Source organism: Crinia signifera, chromosome 7, assembly GCF_055691185.1.
Source record: "Crinia signifera chromosome 7, ASM5569118v1, whole genome shotgun sequence".
Classification (NCBI taxonomy): Eukaryota; Metazoa; Chordata; class Amphibia; order Anura; family Myobatrachidae; genus Crinia; species Crinia signifera.
In genome coordinates, this window is record NC_139223.1 from 87,279,428 (window position 1) to 87,298,846 (window position 19,419).

General features: G+C 42.9%; 1 protein-coding gene across 6 annotated transcripts in view; it reads left to right on the forward strand.

Annotated features, from left to right (window-relative positions):
• FAM234A (family with sequence similarity 234 member A) overlaps nt 1–19,419 on the forward strand; it is a 47,702-nt gene continuing 28,283 nt past the window's right edge. Inside the window, exons 1-6 of one of the 6 annotated variants that reach the window (XM_083153441.1) lie at nt 1–20; nt 7,857–8,147; nt 9,675–9,788; nt 11,932–12,123; nt 13,970–14,100; nt 17,515–17,647. In XM_083153441.1, the coding sequence (XP_083009567.1) occupies nt 7,883–8,147; nt 9,675–9,788; nt 11,932–12,123; nt 13,970–14,100; nt 17,515–17,647 (835 nt within the window). In that variant the 5' untranslated portion in view covers nt 1–20; nt 7,857–7,882. The other 5 variants (XM_083153442.1, XM_083153440.1, XM_083153437.1 and 2 more) reach the window with 5 other exon arrangements.

Sequence of the window (19,419 nt, forward strand, 5' to 3'; positions counted from 1 at the left end):
CAAGGATAAAATGTTGGAGGGTATGTAACATAACTTAGCTCCTGAATGGCTAGTGATTTATCACTCTGTATTTTATCACTTTTCAAGCGTAGTAAATTTGGCCCTGTGGCTTTATTGCGCATCTTAATCACAGAGTATGTACGTGGGTTATGTGGATTCAGCAATCCCATGGCCATTATTAATTCATTGGCCATTAGTTGCCGTTTGTCATATGAGACAAACATACAGGTTGCGGCAGCTGCTGCTTCTGGCCACCAGGCTGCGCCGGCTCCTGTCCTAGCCCCTACTCGGGTTATGTCACACAGCTGCACGCCACCGCCATCATCAGTGCACACCCAACACCAACAGCCGCAACAACACGGCGTCAGACAGGCCTGGAAGTGACGCGGCAGTGCCCGGCTTATTGGCTGCTGGAGACGAGGAGAGTGCTGCGGGGGTCCCGGTCGGAGCAGGAAGTGTAGGTATGAGTGAAGGGAAGGTTATCTCATACAGCGGCAGCGGATATTGCCTTACTGCTATTTAGGCGTTTTGTTTCATACTAGAGACGTCTAATAACTGGCAAGGAAGGACGGCGTACGCCCATGTTACCTGTGTATGTATCACGCTGTACAGGCGGCCAGAGGACGAATCTATGGATAATATAGATATCCAGTGCCCAAATCTATCTATGTATCGCTCTCTCTCTCTCTTATGCGTGGCTATACTTCCCCTGTACCAGTATTTCAAGCACTTCAGAGCCCCCCTCTCCTGCTCTGTCCTATCTTTGTGAATGGCGGTCACAGGTCATAGCTAGGTTTACCAATCTATAATAACCAACCTGCTCATTAATGAATTGGCTGATTGCAAGCACAGAATACAGAATCTGTGTAATTGATTTATTAGTTGAAGGGGATAGAATATTCAGCACATTTTGCAGAGTGTATTATTAGTTACCAGCTCTATACACTCCTACAGATCCATTGCGTTTGCCTATAAAGCAAACAAACATGTCAAGTGCTTTATTTTTCTGTTTAGGCCATGTCACTGCATTAACACCTCTGGGACTATGTAAAAACTGGACCGGACACCAAAATCTGCAGTCTGGAGCTTGTAGTGTGTGTGGTCCGGGGGGATGCCTGTGATAGCTATCACCAGGGTCATGGGGAAATTACAGCTTTCTCATGTGGTCCGGACCGCCCCGGTTTTTGCTACATGCCAGGACTAGGGATGCCAATCCCGGGGCATTCTTTTCAATCCTGGCATCTCTAAGCAGTTTAGGCAGGTAGCATGGGCAAAAAACGAGCCCTGTCCCCCAACCCACTCCGGCCTCCCCACACATTCATTTACTTACATGGGAGGGTGTTCGGTTGGCTGGGAGCAGGGCAGACATCAGCGGGTGTAGGGAGCAGGGCAGACAGGTGGTGGCGACAACAGCAGCAGCAGAGCTGCCCGGAGGGTGGGTGGCCGAAGCTGCAACAGGACTCAATGGTGAGGGCTGAGGGATCACTCTGGAGTGGATATGGGTGGTGCGGCCTGCGCAGCGTGACGGTCAGGGGTCACGCTGCGCAGGTCGGACTGCCAAATCCCGGTGTTTTTTAGGCCAGATCCCGCCGATCCCGGGATTGGCCACCCTAGCCAGGACCATACAGGGAGGCTTTATTCTCCCCCTCCTCCTCTCCCCGGTGACAACATGAAACCGGACCCAGACAAGACCTCGGACCGGACATCGAAATCTGCAGTCAAGAGCTTGTAGTGTCCGGTCCGGGGGGTCCCATCCTGAGGGGCTTCACGTGACAGCTTTCATCAGGGAGAGGAGGAGAATAAAGCCTCCCTGTATGGTCCTGGCTGGGTCCGGATAAAAACCGGACCCAGACAAGACCCCGGACCGGACATCAAAATCTGCATTCCGGAGCTTGTAGAGTCCGGTCCGTGTCACATTGGATCACATGCGTCCCTGCCGCCGGGAAGGGTTTCCAACACTGCTGCTAGACATCGCAGCAGTGTATGGGCACCTTAACTCTTATTTCCGCACACACTTCCCATCGCCCACTGTTCTCTGATATCTACCACCTCCCCTCACCCTTGGTCTTTTCTTTCCACTCCCATTTTTCTCCTGTGATAGTCTCAACATCTAGAATGCCCTCCCATGCTCAATCAAACTTAGCCAGTTTCCCAGCCTTAAAAGGTGCCCATAGAACTTAGGCCCTTATTATAGTTAGCAAGTTTCCCCCATGTGTTCGAACAGGGGACCGATGTTGATTGCATGCGCATATTCGCTTATGCGCATGTGCAGGGCTTCTGTGCGGGTGCCTTTTGGAGACTTGCATAGTCTCTGTGGCACTCAGTTGTGGTCAGTTGCAGGTGGGCACGCCTGCGTTTCCTCTGCGTACCCATGAAAACACTTGCACCTAACTTACGGGGACGAGTGGCTGGCATAACCAGATGTCATCTGCCCGTCTAGTTCTCAGAGCAGGACGCCGCAAGTCTAAGTCAGCATAGACTGACAGATTTGCGAGCACTGTGAAAATCATTCAATGGTCCGTGATGTTTATCCAAAACATCCAATCGCAGTGTGGCAGGGGGGCGGGCAGCGTGACAAGGCTCGCTAAGCAGCAACCTAATGCTGCTTAGCGAGCAAACCAGAAACACCCCAGAAATTCTTACAACCCCAGAAAGCCACCCACTCCTGTCTCTTCAACAGATCAATGTATAGGTTGCTATCTTTAGATAATTGTTTACACTGTTGGGGACTCTGCGCTGTGAATTTCAAAGGTTGTTTGAGACAGAAGGGGAACACATTTAAAAAAATAAAAATAAATGATATGCCTGGCAGATGGCCTCCCATCTGCATTGGCCTACCAGGGATTTTTCCTGTGAGGCGGATGGCCAATCCACCCCCTGCTCATGATCTAATAACAGTTTGAAATGTCAGTTAGTTAGTAATTGGGGTAAATGGGGTAACTTAAGTGTGCAGAGGCCATTGTCGAAAACACAAGTGATATGAACACAAAAGCTTCAGAAAAAATGCAATGTCGCAAAATACCAATAGGTATGTGCTGACTGCACTAAATTGGTTTCATTTGTTTTTAAAACCCATTTACATACTTTGCGCTATGATTAAATTTTTTTTTATTGCTGGTGAATATAAAATATAATGACCTCTGTGGTACCATGTTATTGCCCACACAGTTTGGAAATCTTCCACTTTTACCTCGCTATTGCCGTGTCGGACACGGTATCTTTATCCCAGCTGTGGCGCTTTCACAATAAACCCAGGTTGCCCATTATACACAGGGCGACCTGGGGTTTAACCTTTTATTACCCGGGCCGACTTGACTGCTTGGTCAACTCAGGTATTTCAGTGCGCTGTGAAAGGGGTATATCATGGCTGCACTGAGTGTTCTCTGTGCTTTTACAAAGTCGGATATTTACAGCTGCACCAAACAGATGCATCCTTCTGTAGGTCTCAAGTGGCTGTGTGAACATAGACAATCCAAAAATATACTGGTAGGTTAATTGGTTCCCAACAAAATAAACCCTATCATGAATGTGTGTGTACATGTGGTAGGGAATATAGATTGTAAGCTCCACTGGAGCTGGGATTGCGGAATATGTGGCACTATAGAAATAGCTAATAATAGTAAAGCTAAAGCAGGACACATATTTGTAATTGCTGCAACCTCACACCACTTTGAAGCAACTTGTTTAGTTACAAAACGCGATTGATGTTAAGTTTAGCTGATCCCTACTTGCACAATGCAGTATTTATTTCCACTGAGGCCAATTTATTAAAGTTTACCTGTACACCTGTTTGTTCATGCTAATCAGCCAATCACATGGTAGCAACTCCATGCATACATGGTCAAGTAGTTCAGAGCTGTAGTTTTCAACCCCCAAGATCCCACAGGTCATGTATTGATTATCTCTGTCTGCGGGATAATTAATGACCCTGTAATTTAGATAAACATATGCATGATTAAAGAAATCTGCAAAACATGTCTTTGTTCAGACCAAACATCAAAATGTGGGTACTTGTTTCCTAGCACGGCGCCCATGTCATCGTATACCATAAAACTAAATATGGTATGCGATGCAACGTGATGTTTTACAATAAAATATTGCATCGCATCTTATGCTATACAATGGCATAAGATGCGATCGTATACGATTTTTGATTGTACAAGCACCCTGATGGGTCCTTACAATGTGAAATGGCCCCCCATAGTCAACGCCACCCCCAGGATCATACCCCCACTATCCACATCGGCGTGGAGTTGATTTTAGATAGTGTGGCAAGCAGACGCGGAATACGAGCCCGAAGCGTGGCGAGCGGACGCGCAATACATTTAAAGTAATCCGTGTCCCCTCGCGGGGCTCGCCACACTTCGGGCTCGCTGCGCTCGCCACACTATCTAAAATCAACACCACGCCGACGTGGATAGTGGGGGTATGAAAAGGTCGGAGGACGCGTACCGCCGCCGCTCGCCACGCTTTGGATTGGCGTTGATTGTGGGGGTGGCGTTGAGTATGGGGGGCCATTTAACATTGTAAGGACCCATCAGGGGGTTGTACAATACAAAATCGTATTGTATGCGGCAATATGGCATGCGATGCGATCGCATAAGATGCCATAAGATGAAAATATTGGGCGCCGTGCTAGGAAACGAGTACCAAAATGTGTACTACATGTGCTCTAAGTGGCTGATGGTGAAATGATTGTTGGCGCCAGACAGGGAGGTACCTAAAGATGCGTACACACTTGGTGATACTTGGACAAAATTGCTATTGTGTATACAATGAACGATGTGCAGCTCAATTTTGGCTATGTTGTTCACAAAAAGGTGCATATTACTACACTAGCTAGATCATTTGGCATATTGTTCAGTGTGTATGCACAATATCGTTTGTCCAGGGCACTGGAAAGTTCAAGGGAAATATTTTAGTGTGTATGGGCCTTAAAGCTGATTACACCCCTAACAACCTGAATGGCTTTTTTTTTGTTTTCCAGTGTTTAGTAGACTGTGTTCTCCAGTAGTAGACTACTACTGTTTTCCAGTAGTAGACTGTCATTTGCTCCTGTACATTAGCAGCTTTTTGTTCCCACCAGACAGATTAGACAGTTAAATCTGTAGGTGTGTATCTAGCTTTGAGCACTATGCAATAATGGTGGTAGTGGTGTGTACACACTTGCCGATAGTGGGTGGAGTTCGAGCCCTCAATAAGGATGCGCCCTCTCATCTGCACAGACAGGAGGTCATCACTAATGACTCGTGGGACTTCTAGAGCACGTCTAATAGGGAAATGAGCAATATTGTTTAAAATATTGCTTTGTGTGTGTGGCTTTAGGGGTATCTTTATTAAAATTACAAAAAATATATATATATTTTCGCCTATTTCAAATGAATGGAAATCGTAATAAATTGATGTTGTGCTTTCAGGGATAAAGCGCACATTTTCTAACATAAATATGTAATGTAGTTATCATTACATGTATACCGTATGTGTTTTAGCCCCTGAAAACCAACTTCGATTCAGATTGATTTTGACAGGTTTTTTTTTACAAATTTAAAATCGATTCATTGGCAACTTCTTACTTCAGTTAAGTTCATATCTCACCGTGTGTACCCTCCACACAAAACTCTCTAGAATTTACAGAAACAAGCCAACAAAGAAGGTGACTATAAATCAAATTACCATGCATGACAACAGTGGTATGCAGAAGTCCATGTAAATGCATTCTAATATGTTCTTCCATTGTAGTATATAATTCCAGCAATGTTAGCATTTCCTCTATTGAAATTCTCTGCCTGATTCAGAGCCGCATGCATGCCTTTGTTCATGTAATTGAACAACTTTTTTCTTAACACAACTGCGTATTCACCAAAATTCCTAAAAAGTCCTAGGTAGCAAATATTTTGGTCATGACGCAAGGTATCCGGAATGTTATGGAAAAGTGATTGGCATTACTCTGTAATGGAGATGCATTCTACAATGATCTGTTCAGAGGGCCTAATTCTGCTTTGTTAGCAAAGCAAAAAAGGACACTTCTGGGCAAAACCAGCTGCTCCTGGTCCAGGCTGTTGTAAGTAAAACTGCAGCAGGGTCTGTGAAGGCGGAGGGAGTTATTCCCAGATATCCCAGTATTTTTTTTAATTAAAGGATATGTATAGATATGAACAAAAAAGTAACAAAAGTAAATAAGTAAAAAAAAAAATATAGGAAACCAAATCTGACTGAGCAGCTGTATAATAACCTTGCACATTAGTGAACTGTCACAATAGTACATGGCGTACATGCAAAGTTTGCATTAAACCACACACACGGAGTAATAAATCCAGGGGAAAGGGTAGGGTACTTCACTCTAAATAGGCAGTAGTGAGTCTCGAGGAAGGCACAGTAGATCTTGGTGATTCTGTACCTATCATATGTGTGAGCAAACTGTTAGCGTTGCTGAAGGAGATAAAACAAAAGGAGCACTGGTGTTAAATTATAGTGCAAGACGGAAGACAAAATGGCCTTACTTGACCGTTGATATTATTATTATTGGTACTTGTGTATTATTAGGGCGCCACTAGATCGCATGCGATTTACTATCAAGTTAATTTCCCCACTATCCAGTAGGGCGTGGAGTTGATTTTATATAGTGTGGTGAGCGCCGCGAGGGGACACGGTTTAAGCTACTTGTGTTGTTTCACAGCGGCTCATGATATCGCATGCAATTCCGTGGAATACATTCCGTGTCCCCTCGTGGGGCTCACCACTCTTCGGGCTCGCTGGCGCTCCCCACACTATAAAATCAACTCCACGCCCTAGTGCAGAGGTGGGGAACCTTTTTTGTGCTAAGGGCCGCTCGTATGGGGGAAAAAAAACTTCCGGGGGCCATATGTAAAAATGTATCTTACACATTGTCCTGCTGCAGCCGTCCCACGCTCCGGCGGCTGCCGCTGAATAGGACTGACAGTCTCCAGCTGCTGTTGATTAAGAGGAATCTCATGAGAACTACCGACCTCTCACTAGAATTCCCCTGTACTTGACTCCCGGAAAAGCCGCGGGACAGGCCACTCAGACCGACTACGGGGGCCACATACGGCCCCTGGGACTGAGGTTTCCCACCCATGCCCTAGTGGATAGTGGGGAAATGAACTATAGTAAATCGCATGTCAAATCGCATGCGATCTAGTGGCGCCGTGAAACTACACAAGTACCTTATTATTATGTAGAGGGGGTAAACATTTGGAGAATTAACTGTAAATGAGACAAGGTAGGAGGGAGGGGAGTTATGAGGAAGGCTCATTGGCTTTAGTAAAAGATAATGCACTTTCTGCATGTAAATGTATCTCAAATATGCATGACATCATTTACAGACCTATCAGGTGTAGACAATCTATCTATCTATATTTAGACAATAGTAATGACGGCACTTGCAGAAAGTATTACTGCTTAACGTTTCAATTCATGTTTTCGAATTTTCATTCAGAATTCGAAAACATGATGAATTTGAACGTTAAGCAGTATCCTGATTATCTGTGATTACTTTCTGCGACCACCACTATTGCCTATTATCTTATCACCACCGGAGGGCACACGGAGCTTATGCAGATTTGGAAAAGTGAGTGCCAAGACCAGAGAGATAGATATATTGAACTATATATAAGATGCGCCAGTTTTCATTGATGTTTCATGGCCACCACAGCCATTTCATCAGGATATGGCCTGCAAAACATAAAGTGCAGGTGCAATGACAGTGACCTGGTGCATCTTATATGTAAGCTGATTTGATAATTTTTTTTTGTTCTTTCTATAGAACAGACTATATAACAATCATTGTGTAACCAGCCCAAGGATTCTGAGATAATCCGTCTATTTTCTGTTTTCAGAAGACTTCCACGCCTTTCTCTGAAGAATGAACAATAAAGATATAGATGAGGAAGACCATCCTTTGAAGACCAGTGATGTGAAAGCGCTTGAAAATAACGACAAGAGTGGAGAAAAGGATGTGTGCATTAAACAAAAAAGTGGACTTTCACGTTTGTCCAGAGTTCGCACTGCAGCATTTTTTGCTGCATTGTTTCTTTGTCTCACAGCAGTGTTTGCCTTTTCATTTATTATTCCTTGCCCTGTGAGACCATTTTCTCAGAGAACTTGGAGCATACAGTATGACAATGCAGGTAAGTTAGGCAAGGTACAGATAAACACCCCCTCCGTCCCCTAATCTATATAGATGCAAGTGTTTTCTGTAAACTCTAAATACAATAGTAAATTCCTACTAAAAAAAAATGTTTCCGTACACCACTGCCAGAAAATGTACTAGATTAAATATTTCCTGTTTCCTATCTACAATATGTTTCATAGGGTATAGATACATAATCTTTTGCCACAAAATATTGATGACCGTTTTATAAGCTGTTCATTAACAGAAACACTCGAAAAAGAGCAGTATGGTATAGAATGAAGACAGAGACAGACTCTCCTACAAGCTTAAGATTTTAGGAAGGCTAATTTTGTATTTATGGGAAACGTATAAGCGATTCTTTAACAGAGTTAATGAACTTGAGGGGATTATTCTGGTTCATTCACTCGGATCCGAATTCGCATCCTTGCGAGTGAACAAGCAATGTTGGTATGCCGGCGCACCATTCGCAAGTTGCATTTAAAGATCCATTTGCATGCCACTGGGACCCTCCCACATCTTTCGATGGTCGCCGACCACAAGTCGGGGAGGTTCTAAGTGATTAATATGCTGCAGCCCTGTGGCCACGTATAAATGCAACTGCATGCATTCTGAAGATGGTGTAATGGTTAGTGCCTCACAGCACTGAGGTTAGGGGTCCGATTCCCGGTATCCAGACTCATGATAGATTGACAAAAGCTTGTCATGGAAAAGGTCAACATTAGTATTTTTATTTCCAAAATGAGCCGGCATGTGCCGACAGTCGGTATTTCATGCCCTACCATCCACTACGGTGTCGAGGGTGTGCCCGAAGCACAGCGAGCCATGGGAGTGGACGCAGTACACTTAGACGGTGTCGATACTGACCTATGTCGATATAGACATAAAGAAACATGAAAACTCATGTTGGCCTTTTGACTATGTCAGTCTTTTGACTGTCGACCAATAGTAATTGACCTTATGACTGTAGACAGTGATGGCTAACCTTGACACTCCAGTTGTTGTTGAACTACACATCCCAGCATGCCCTGCATCAGTTTCAGCATGGCCAAATAGTAAAACTGTAGCAGGGCAGGCTGGGATGTGTAGTTCAACAACAGCTGGCGTGTCAAGGTTAGCCATCACTGCTGTAGACCTAGACATTGTAAATCTAAAATACCATAACCTCGATTCCCACCATGGCCCTAACTGTGTGGAGTTTGTATATTCTCATCGTGCTTGCGTGGGTTTCCTCCGGGTACTCCGGTTTCCTCCCACAATCTAAAAATATATTCGTAGGTTAATAGTCTCCCAACAAAATTAACCCTAGAATGAATGTGTGCGTGTACATGTGGTAGGGAATATAGATTAACTTAAGTTTTTCTGTAAAGCGCTGCGGAATATGTGTGCGCTATATAATAAATATGTCTGGAAATTGCTCTACGACTGAATATCCCCCATGGATTGCTTTTATATTCCGCAATATAACAGTGCTTGTTGGTAATATAATAACTAATATATGTGTTTTCCTTTTCCGGTGCAACAGTTGGTTATTCTTTTCTGGCTACTGAAGATGTGAACCATGATGAAGTGAAAGATGTTATCATTTTATTCAAAACTGATAATTCCAGCAACTTAAATGTGTCCTGTGAAGATGAAGGTACAGTATACCACTGGTCTTTTCTCCCTGGAGGGCATTTTATTCCATTTTTAAAATGTGTAAAATTATCAGTACATCTAGTGACAGCCAAATGTAATGGCTCGCCACCCTCTAAAACAACCTTTCCTAACCTTTTTTCTCTCTCGTAGCCATTGATTAGACTTTTCATTTATGAAATAGCCACAGTACTTACCAGTGGATTGTAAGTGAGTGGTATGCGTGCCCTTATATTAAGGAGTAGTGGAGGAGTAGTGTGCGGTCAGAAATCTGGTTCCTCTGTGTCGGGCCACTGAATGTGTACTATCTCCGGGGGTTCCCGATTACACCTGAAGGATTAATTCCGCTGCTTCCTCCACCTGTGTCAGCGCAAGGCAGATGCATTGGGTAGGCCACTGAAGGTCCACATGGCTTAGATCATGGGTCCTCAAACGGCGGCCCTCCAGATGTTGTGAAACTACAAATCCCAGCATGCCTTGCCACAGTTTTGCTATAAGGGAGTGTTAAAACTGTGGCAAGGCATGCTTGGATTTGTAGTTTCACAACATCTTGAGGGCCACAGTTTGAGGACCCATGCCTTAGATCAACCTTTGATGGAAGGTCACCTCACGCATTGGGTCAACAATGGCTAGATTGATAGTCAAAAGTTCGACATAGATTTTTCACGTTTTTTTTGTGTCATAAATGATGACATGGTCACCATATGATGGTTTCGTACTGTTGTAGTTAAGGCCGAATACAGACGTGCGTCCATCGAGTTCAACCTTGATCGGTGCACAGTGTTCCCTTGCATGGCTCGATGTGCTTTCCATGCTACGGGCACTATTCTATTCTTCCTCCACGCCCTAGAAAAAACCATGTTGACCTTTTAACTGACGACCTATCCATTGTTGACCTAATGCTTGTGTTGACCTTCCATCCATGTTGCCCCAATGCATATCGACATAACAATCATGGCCACATGTTTCATCTCAAGATCTATCTTTCTCCAGAATCCAATGTACAGTACAGCATCACAAAGATCTCTATAAATGTCTGTAAATTTATTGGTGTTTATTGGTGGTGAGATACTATGAGAAATATGGAACTTTTACTGTATATTTCATGGTTTTGGCCTGTTAAGATAAAAAAGAAAACATAGCATCATAAAACTCAAAACTCTACTTTTTTTAAATGAATCTATATCTATGAATGTGATTTAGCTGTTACAAAATATAAGTTGCTATGTTGAGTTATTTCTTAAGCCTCAAGCTGGGTAGAGCCTGTTTCTCCAGATCAACAAATTTTGGTTTGTCCTGGCAAGACATTGCTGCATAGACAAGAGTACACCCTATACAGTTGTGTCTTCTGATCCTCCAATTTATATCTCCTATTGATCTCAAGGAAATATAATGTTCCCTGCACACATTACACAAATCTATATATGCACACCTGTCGGCATATCGGTCATCAACGCAAATTATTTATTTTATGTATTAACAGTTTCTTATATAGCGCATACATATTCTGCAGCGCTTTATAGAGAATATTTGAACATTCACATCAGTCCCTGCCCCAGTGGAGCTTGCAATCTACATTCCCTACCACATATACACACACACAGACATTCTAGGGTTTAGTTGGAAGCCAATTGACCTACCAGTATATTTTTTGGATTGTGGGAGGAAACCAGAGTACCCGGAGTTAACCCACACAAGCACAGAGAGCATATACAAACTCTGCACAGCTAGAGTCATGGTGGGAATCAAACCCATGACCTCAGCGCTGTGAGGCAGTAATGCTAACCATTACACCGTATGTGATGCTTGCATACACATTACACTATCATCTATAATGTCCTCAATTACAGCAATGGTCTGATACGAAATTGTACATTATATAACCAACTCCAGGCTTACAAATTTGTATCTATATTTGATGTATGTGTGGTGAGTTAGTCAATATATAGAACCTGAGAAACTGTTATTAATCTCATTAGTCATTATACATGCATAGTATTTCATTAATAAGTGTTTTATTTAGGAGAAATCTGATAACAATAACTAAGAATCCAACAATAATTGAAGTTGAATCTTTTTAGATAAATTGGGGGTGAATGGAAATCTGAGATATGAATATAAATGATATTAGACCTGACTATTTGCAGGATTCCACTCGCCATGCTCCTTTATAACTGCCTTGTCTGGAACAAATGGAAGTACCTTGTGGGTGAGACCTGTGGCTGATGATGATGTGCAGTTAGTGGAGTGTGGTATACAGAATCTAGGTGGCATGGAACGTGCTGGCTGCCTTATTATTAGGAGACCCACATTTATTTCAGCAATCGATTCTGAAACAGGTAAGGGATTTTTTTGGTTTGTTTTTTGTACAAACGATATTAAAGCATTTATACAATAAATACATTTTTGTTGGTATATCATTAAGCAATCCTTTTCCTCTGTATAAAAGTGGACTCCCTAAACTTTTCTCCTCCTTCAGAAATGGGATAATAGTCTTAGTGGTAACTGGATGGCTCATAGACAATCTCTAGGTAGACAGTTAATGTCTACACCAAAAGTCAACAAAAAGTCGATATTGTAATGATCGACAATTTAATTTTTTTCAACAATCTTTTCAATTCTTTGGGACTTTTTCATGGTTTTACCATCCGATTTGGGAATGGTAAAGTGTCCACGTGATCTTCGCTCACCATGCAGAGGTACACTATTCGGGGGCCCACATACTCGGGTGTCGACATTGATACCAAAAAAAGCCATGAAAAACTCATGTCAGCCTTTTTTCAATGTTGACCTTTTGGTGTCGACCTAGACATTGTCTGTCAGATTTGTACATCTATGCAGCTGCACTGTCCTCCTTTATCTGCTTATTATTATGAAGTTGTCATTATTATAGTCTGTTAGTATTTGTGCAAGAAGGTTTTAGGATACCCGTAAGGCAAAATCAGCGCCACAAAATCCCACTGACTAACAGAGGTGAGCGCAGAGTACTATTTCAAAATTGCATAATGGTGCAAGAGTTGTCTGAAATGTAGCTCCTATGTGTCCTACTGTAATCCACTTGTTAGATTTTAGATTAGGCAGACTAAAGGTCCATACACACTGGGCGACTATGGACAGCGATGATAGCCGCTTAGTGCATATAGACTGAGCGGCTTTCCCGGCGCCGACGGAGCTGGGAGGATGGCATTGCACAGCAGAGCGCTATGCAAATCCGCCCTGAAAGCCGCTCATCTGCTCGTATAACCAGCAGATGAGCGGCTTTCCCGGCGATGTTACTGGAGCGCGCAGCAGCGCTCGCTGCTCATCGCCGGGCCATACACACTGGGCGGCTTTGAGCTGAAAGCTGCTCAAACCTGCTGTTTTGAGCGACTTTCAGCTCAAAGTCACCCAGTGCGTATGGCCTGGCGATGAGCGCTGCTGCACGCTCCCGCAACATCGCCGGGAAAGCCGTTCATCTGCTGGAGCTCCAGTTCATGCAGTTTCTGCTAACTTTGAAGTTAAAAGTATGGTTTAGCTGAGATTAGCTTTGTCCTTGCCTACCCTGATACTCGGTTCATAGGAAAATGAGCTAGAAGAATTCGAGATACTGAGAGTAAGATGTATCAAGCATTGGAAAGAGTGAAGTATTCCACTGGATAAGTGTACCAACAGCTGCTGCCTATAATTGTATAGAATGCACTTGATAAATGTTACTTCAAAGCTGATTGGTTAGCACAGGCAACTTATCCACTGGCGCACTTCTCCACAAATTTCACTGCTTCATACCTCTCCCCAGGAGTCTGATTCGGAGTCAATGTAACTTAAAATGCATCCACTTCTAGTGATTTAAGATGAGATGAGCTGCACCTTTTGAATTGTATGTGTCATAGTGTCCTACGCCGTATCTGCGCTTTCGTTTCATATGTAAACATTTCGGATGCCAGATTCAGCTGGATCTAGTATAGGCTAGGTGTAAGTGCTAATAATAATAATAATAATGATGATTGCTGCTCTCTTATAGAGTGGGTGGTTAAATCCTTTAGATGTGTAATAATAATGATGATGATGATAATAATAATATTGGCATTCTGTTTGCATTTGATTCACAACAGTGCGATCGCATTAATTACTAAGTCAGGCCCATTATTGTACTGTGTAAACTTGTGATTCCAATATGTTGTCACAGGTTAGTTCCTTGTGTTCCAGGAACCATTTTGTGGGAAAAACAAACGGTCTTTGATGCCACAGCAATTGTTACAGACCCAGTGCTGAAAATTTCAGATGTAGATCATGATGGAGTGGAGGACATAATGCTTTTTGTTACTGTGGGAGATAAAGTAAGGCACACTTTAAAGAATTTCATGATTTCTAATTCGATTTGCCTTCTTTGCAGTGAATTCAGTTTTGCTGACAAGACCCAACAGCAGTTTGGTTACATGCTAATATAGTATGTGGAAATTAGGAATAACTAGCAATGTGAAAAGCACAGATCCTACCTCACAGCAGGGTAAATGTAATAAGTCTGCCACGTGCAGGCAGGCCACTGCCCACCAAGTCTGCCACGTGCAGGCGGGCCACTGCCCACCAAGTCTGCCACGTGCAGGCGGGCCACTGCCCACCAAGTCTGCCACGTGCAGGCGGGCCACTGCCCACCAAGTCAGTCCGCGTGCAGGCGGGCCACTGCCCACCAAGTCAGTCCGCGTGCAGGCGGGCCACTGCCCACCAAGTCAGTCCGCGTGCAGGCGGGCCACTGCCCACCAAGTCAGTCCGCGTGCAGGCGGGCCACTGCCCACCAAGTCAGTCCGCGTGCAGGCGGGCCACTGCCTACCAAGTCTGCCTCTGTAGGAAAGGTACCATGAGAAGAAATGGTAAATAGTATACATGTACATATCAACTGTGTATATCCAATCATAATGTCAAATTAGCCCAAGGCAAGAGCACATGGAGTATATAACACATACAGAGTACGTCCCTTCATTAGGATATTGGCAAAAGAGACCATTACCGAGTAATTCTATAAGAGATCCGGTCATGTAGTATATGGGCCGCATACGTAGCAAAGAATTTACGTTTCATCCAGCTTAACCACACAGTGACAAATTTTTTAGGTATTTTTGAGGGGCTAACTAAAATATCATCGATGGCCATATAAATGCGAAGACCAGAACACCATTCCCATTCTAATAGATGGATATGAAAACTCCAATGAACTGGTCATTGACAACACTGCTCTGGCAGCGTTATTATTGTATTTAAGAAGAGATTCTATTATACTAGGATAGAGGAACATTCCAATGTGTTTGCAAACAAAAATCAGGGTTGCATGGAAGAGAGTAACCCACAATTTCTGAAGCCATGGCTGTTATTTTATGTAAAGGGCAATCTCACCAAAGATGGATCAGTGTACTTGTCTCCTTGAGGCATCTTTAGCAGAGAGGTGATACAGTGATGTAATATTAGTGGAGAATGAGTGGGCAAGGATACCACCTAGTAAGCACCTTTTTATATTGGGTTTCCAGCACTTCCAGACTAGAGGAACCAGCATTAGCCACTTGGTAAACTCTTTCTCAGTTAACCTGCATGCCTCTAAGCACTTAATCCCGGTCTCATGCCTCCACAAGAGTGGTGTTCATTGTAAACTGGCCATTCAGTAGAACTTTAGAAAAACCTGAGATTGGCCCTTATTCTGGTTTACTTGACCTGTAATGTTTAACTTATATATGAAATGTAATCTTTTAATACACAACCTTTTCTTTGAATTTATATAACAGTGTGAGCCAGGCTGGCATTTTTAACAAATATTTTGAACATCTCTCACAGATGTTTGCACTCAAAGGGTTAAGGGCATCTGATAATGCCACCTCTGTGAATGAATCCAAAGCCTAAAAGTGTGTACATGGTGCGATTTTTTTGCTAGTGGCCGATTTTGACTAGATGCATTGAGAAGACTGTCAATGTTCACTATGATAGTCTGTGATCTAGTCAAACTTGCCTTGCCAGCACAGTCTCTTTTGCAAGGCGATTCTGATTCTTATATCAGGATCTGCTGCATATTTAAAACCGTGCGATTCTGGCTAACCTTCTAGGTGATTTTGGCTGCCTGGTCAAAATCGCCTGCCAAAATCACACCCTGTATACACCCTTAAGTCACCTCTTTGGGAGAATAGGGAAAGCTATGTTCTTTAGGTACTTCCTTACCTCTCATGTTCCACTAAAGCTGAGTCTGTATTTACTCTGAATAGAAAGACTAAAAGATAGCAGCAATACCTCGCTGTATGAAAGGGAGATTACCAGCAGGGACCTTAATACTCCTGTGCTGGAAGCACTGTCATCAACAATTTACTAGGTTTATTACTCCAGTGATACTGTACTTATGGAATCACCACCTCAATGCTTATTTAACCCCATTATTTAATAGACTGTTGAGATCGCAATAAGCTTTTTGAAGTTCTGCAAGTGTCAGAAGCTAAAGTACGTTAATGTGTCCATTCTAAAGGGGTGTACACATGGGCTGGAGGATGAGCGATTTTGATTAAGTGATTTTGCTTAGTTAAAATCGCCCCGAGAAAAGCCGGCGGGTATACCCAGCAGCAGCCCCTATGTACAGCCGAATAGACACTGCAGGTCTAGTCAAAATATTCTTGCTTGCAGTGTCTATTTGGCCAGGCCATAGTGACTCTGTGGGACCGCACATCATTATTGCCCACTGTGTACATGTGGGGCGATTGAAGGAACTATTCTAATCGATTTTGGCGATGTAGTCAAAATTGCTTAGAACAATCTCACTGTGTGTACACCCCTTAACAGGGTAGCGAGAAAGATCTCCAGAAATGGATTACCTGTAAGCAGGAGTGGATTCCAGTCTGAAATAAGTGAGTATCCAAAAGTTGTCATGGGTTTTTAAACTTCACTGGTTCCCGAACCTTTAAAAGCGGAAACAAAATTGGTCTTACTTTGTAAATCAGGCATGTCCAACGTTGGCCCTCCAGATGTTGTGAAACTACAGTGTAATCACTGATTCCTGCATTTCGGAAGCTATTACCCCAATAGCCTCAATATATTATGCAAAACTTTAATAGTAAACCATCCTCTCTGCGGTCCTACTGCATTAAAGGAACTATTTTTCAAAATCTAATAAAATTTCTAATGTTTTCCTTCATATAATGTTGTAAGTTTGTTAAAAGTCTTCGTTGACAGATAAACTGTTTTTTTTTCTTTAGTTTTTGCATTGTTCTATCATTTTTTATCTGTATTTTCATCATCTCATCCAAATACCCTATGTGTATAATATAGCGGAAAAAGCCCACTTTTGACTGCTACTTAGACATTTTAAAACAATGCTTGCATTGCTGTTTTATTTGTTGTGTTTTTAATAAAAACATTACTTTTTATGTGGCATAGTTACATTTTAAAAAGTAGGTAAGTTGCAGAACACCAATGCCTGAACTGTTTGCCATTGTCTGCTTCTAAAGCTAGGTACTTACGTGAACAACACCTCGGCAGACTCCCCATTGTGCCAGTTGATGTGTCGATCAGTACACCCAGCTGGGCGGGTATTTCAATTTGCCCACCCAGCTGTGACGTCACTGCCAGATGCTGTGCTGCACCACATTCAGTTGAATTGCCGATATTTCAATTAGTGTGCACCCAGCTTTAAATTAGAGCCTAGCAAAATAAAAATGAAAGGTGTAAAATCAGATTTCATGGTGTATAGAATGTTCATTATCAGTGTTTTTAATGTCATCTTTTAGCTACAGAGTGCAGTGTTCTCAGGAAAAAATGGTGAGCAGATTGGCCAAAACTGGAGTATTGGCACTGAAAGATCAAGCAGTCATTATGTGCATGTTACAAAGTCGAAGGCTCTGTATGTCCTATTCTATGAAGGTAAGTCAGTTTAATAACTCTTACATCTAAAAGGTTGACAGATACCAAGTATCTCTAGTGTGTGTAGAAGAAAATCAGTAGACCCACGCCTTCCTAAAGCCTAAGAGTGAGGTCCCTGCAGGCAGAGCTTGGAGTAAGGCAACTTACCAGCCCTCATCAAAAGACTGTTAGTAAAATTATTAGGCTCTCATTGCTCATGATGACAGGGCGGGTCAAGGGGGACAGCCATCCCGTGCCATCCCGTGCCCCGCCAATCTGAGGGGCCCAAAGCATGCCCCCTGCTGCTCAGTACCTCAGCTGCACATTCCCCTCCCTCACAGAGTCCCCTCTCAGCCGCCCGGCCAGAACAACATGATGAGTGATTAATATATATATATATATATATATATATATATATATATATATATATATATATATATATATATATGTGTGTGTATGTATGTATGTATGTATGTATGTATGTATGTATGTATGACAGGCAGGAAGAAAGCGGCACTCGTCAGGCTGAAGAAAAGGTCCTTTATTACAGTCCAGCATTGCCCAGCCGGAAGTGCCATACTTCCGGTTTGGGTTGGCACAGTTAGGAGTGTGTTGTGCTGGAGGGCGGAAGTCACACTTCTCAGTGTGCTGATGCTCCCGTCGGCACTTCCGGCTGGGCAACGCTGGACTAAAGATGGAATGACACGCCATAACTTGGAACCTCTGAATGTCGGACAGGGGGGCCGTGTGCAGCCGACGGGACACTTCTGGTTCCGCATTGCAGCATGTCCCGCCGTCCGGCAGGTGAGTCTAATTTGTTTGCTAATTGGTGCATAGCAGGTGTGCCTTATGTGTCACTATATATATATCAGTGTTAGTGTCTTTGTATTTTGTATCTGCTGTCCTACCCTGACGACGGGGGGTAACCCCGAAACGGTCGGTAATAAAGGACCTTTTCTTCAGCCTGACGAGTGCCGCCTTCTTCCTGCCTCTGTATTTGCTGCCCCTTGTGGACTTCAATTGGAGGGCACTGCAGCCTTTGCCCAGCTACCAGTAAGCTGTAATATATATATATATATATATATATATATATATATATATATATATATATATATATATATATATATATATATATATATATATATACAAATTTCCAATAAATTTATATATATACTGTGTATATTTTGTATGTATATTTATTTGATCTAGTCAAAATTGCATTGCCTGCACAGTGAATATATGCTAAGCAATCTATGCTTTTCCCCAGATCAGTAAAATTCTGGCTTCCTCAGGAGTGATCTGAGGAAGCCAGAATTTTTAGTGGAGCAATTTCACAATTGATAATATGAAACATTTTCCTATTATTATGGATAATTCTTTGACATTTGACTTTTAAATCCTGCATTATACCACTGGATGTCACACATGTGACACGTCCCCCATCCTTTATTCACATTTTTATGCATTTGGTTGTATATTATCTTTAGTTGTTATATTGATTTTTATATTTCTCTTAATTAGATAAATAAACTATTATCATTTTATATGACCGTCTGAACAATAATTATTCAGCCAGCGCTGGCACACAGTGTTTTATTCACTAAATATACTGACCTGTGTCCACAAGCTGGCTGTTCACTAGTGGGCTACAGTGTCTGATCCGATGGAGATGCCCTGCAGGAGGCCCATTGATGTATAGCTGCTGCAAACTGGGTACAGTGGAAGCTGCACAGTGTGTGGAGACCAGCTGTGTTTGTAATCCAGTGGTACATCTGGGCGGTGGCTGTCACTTG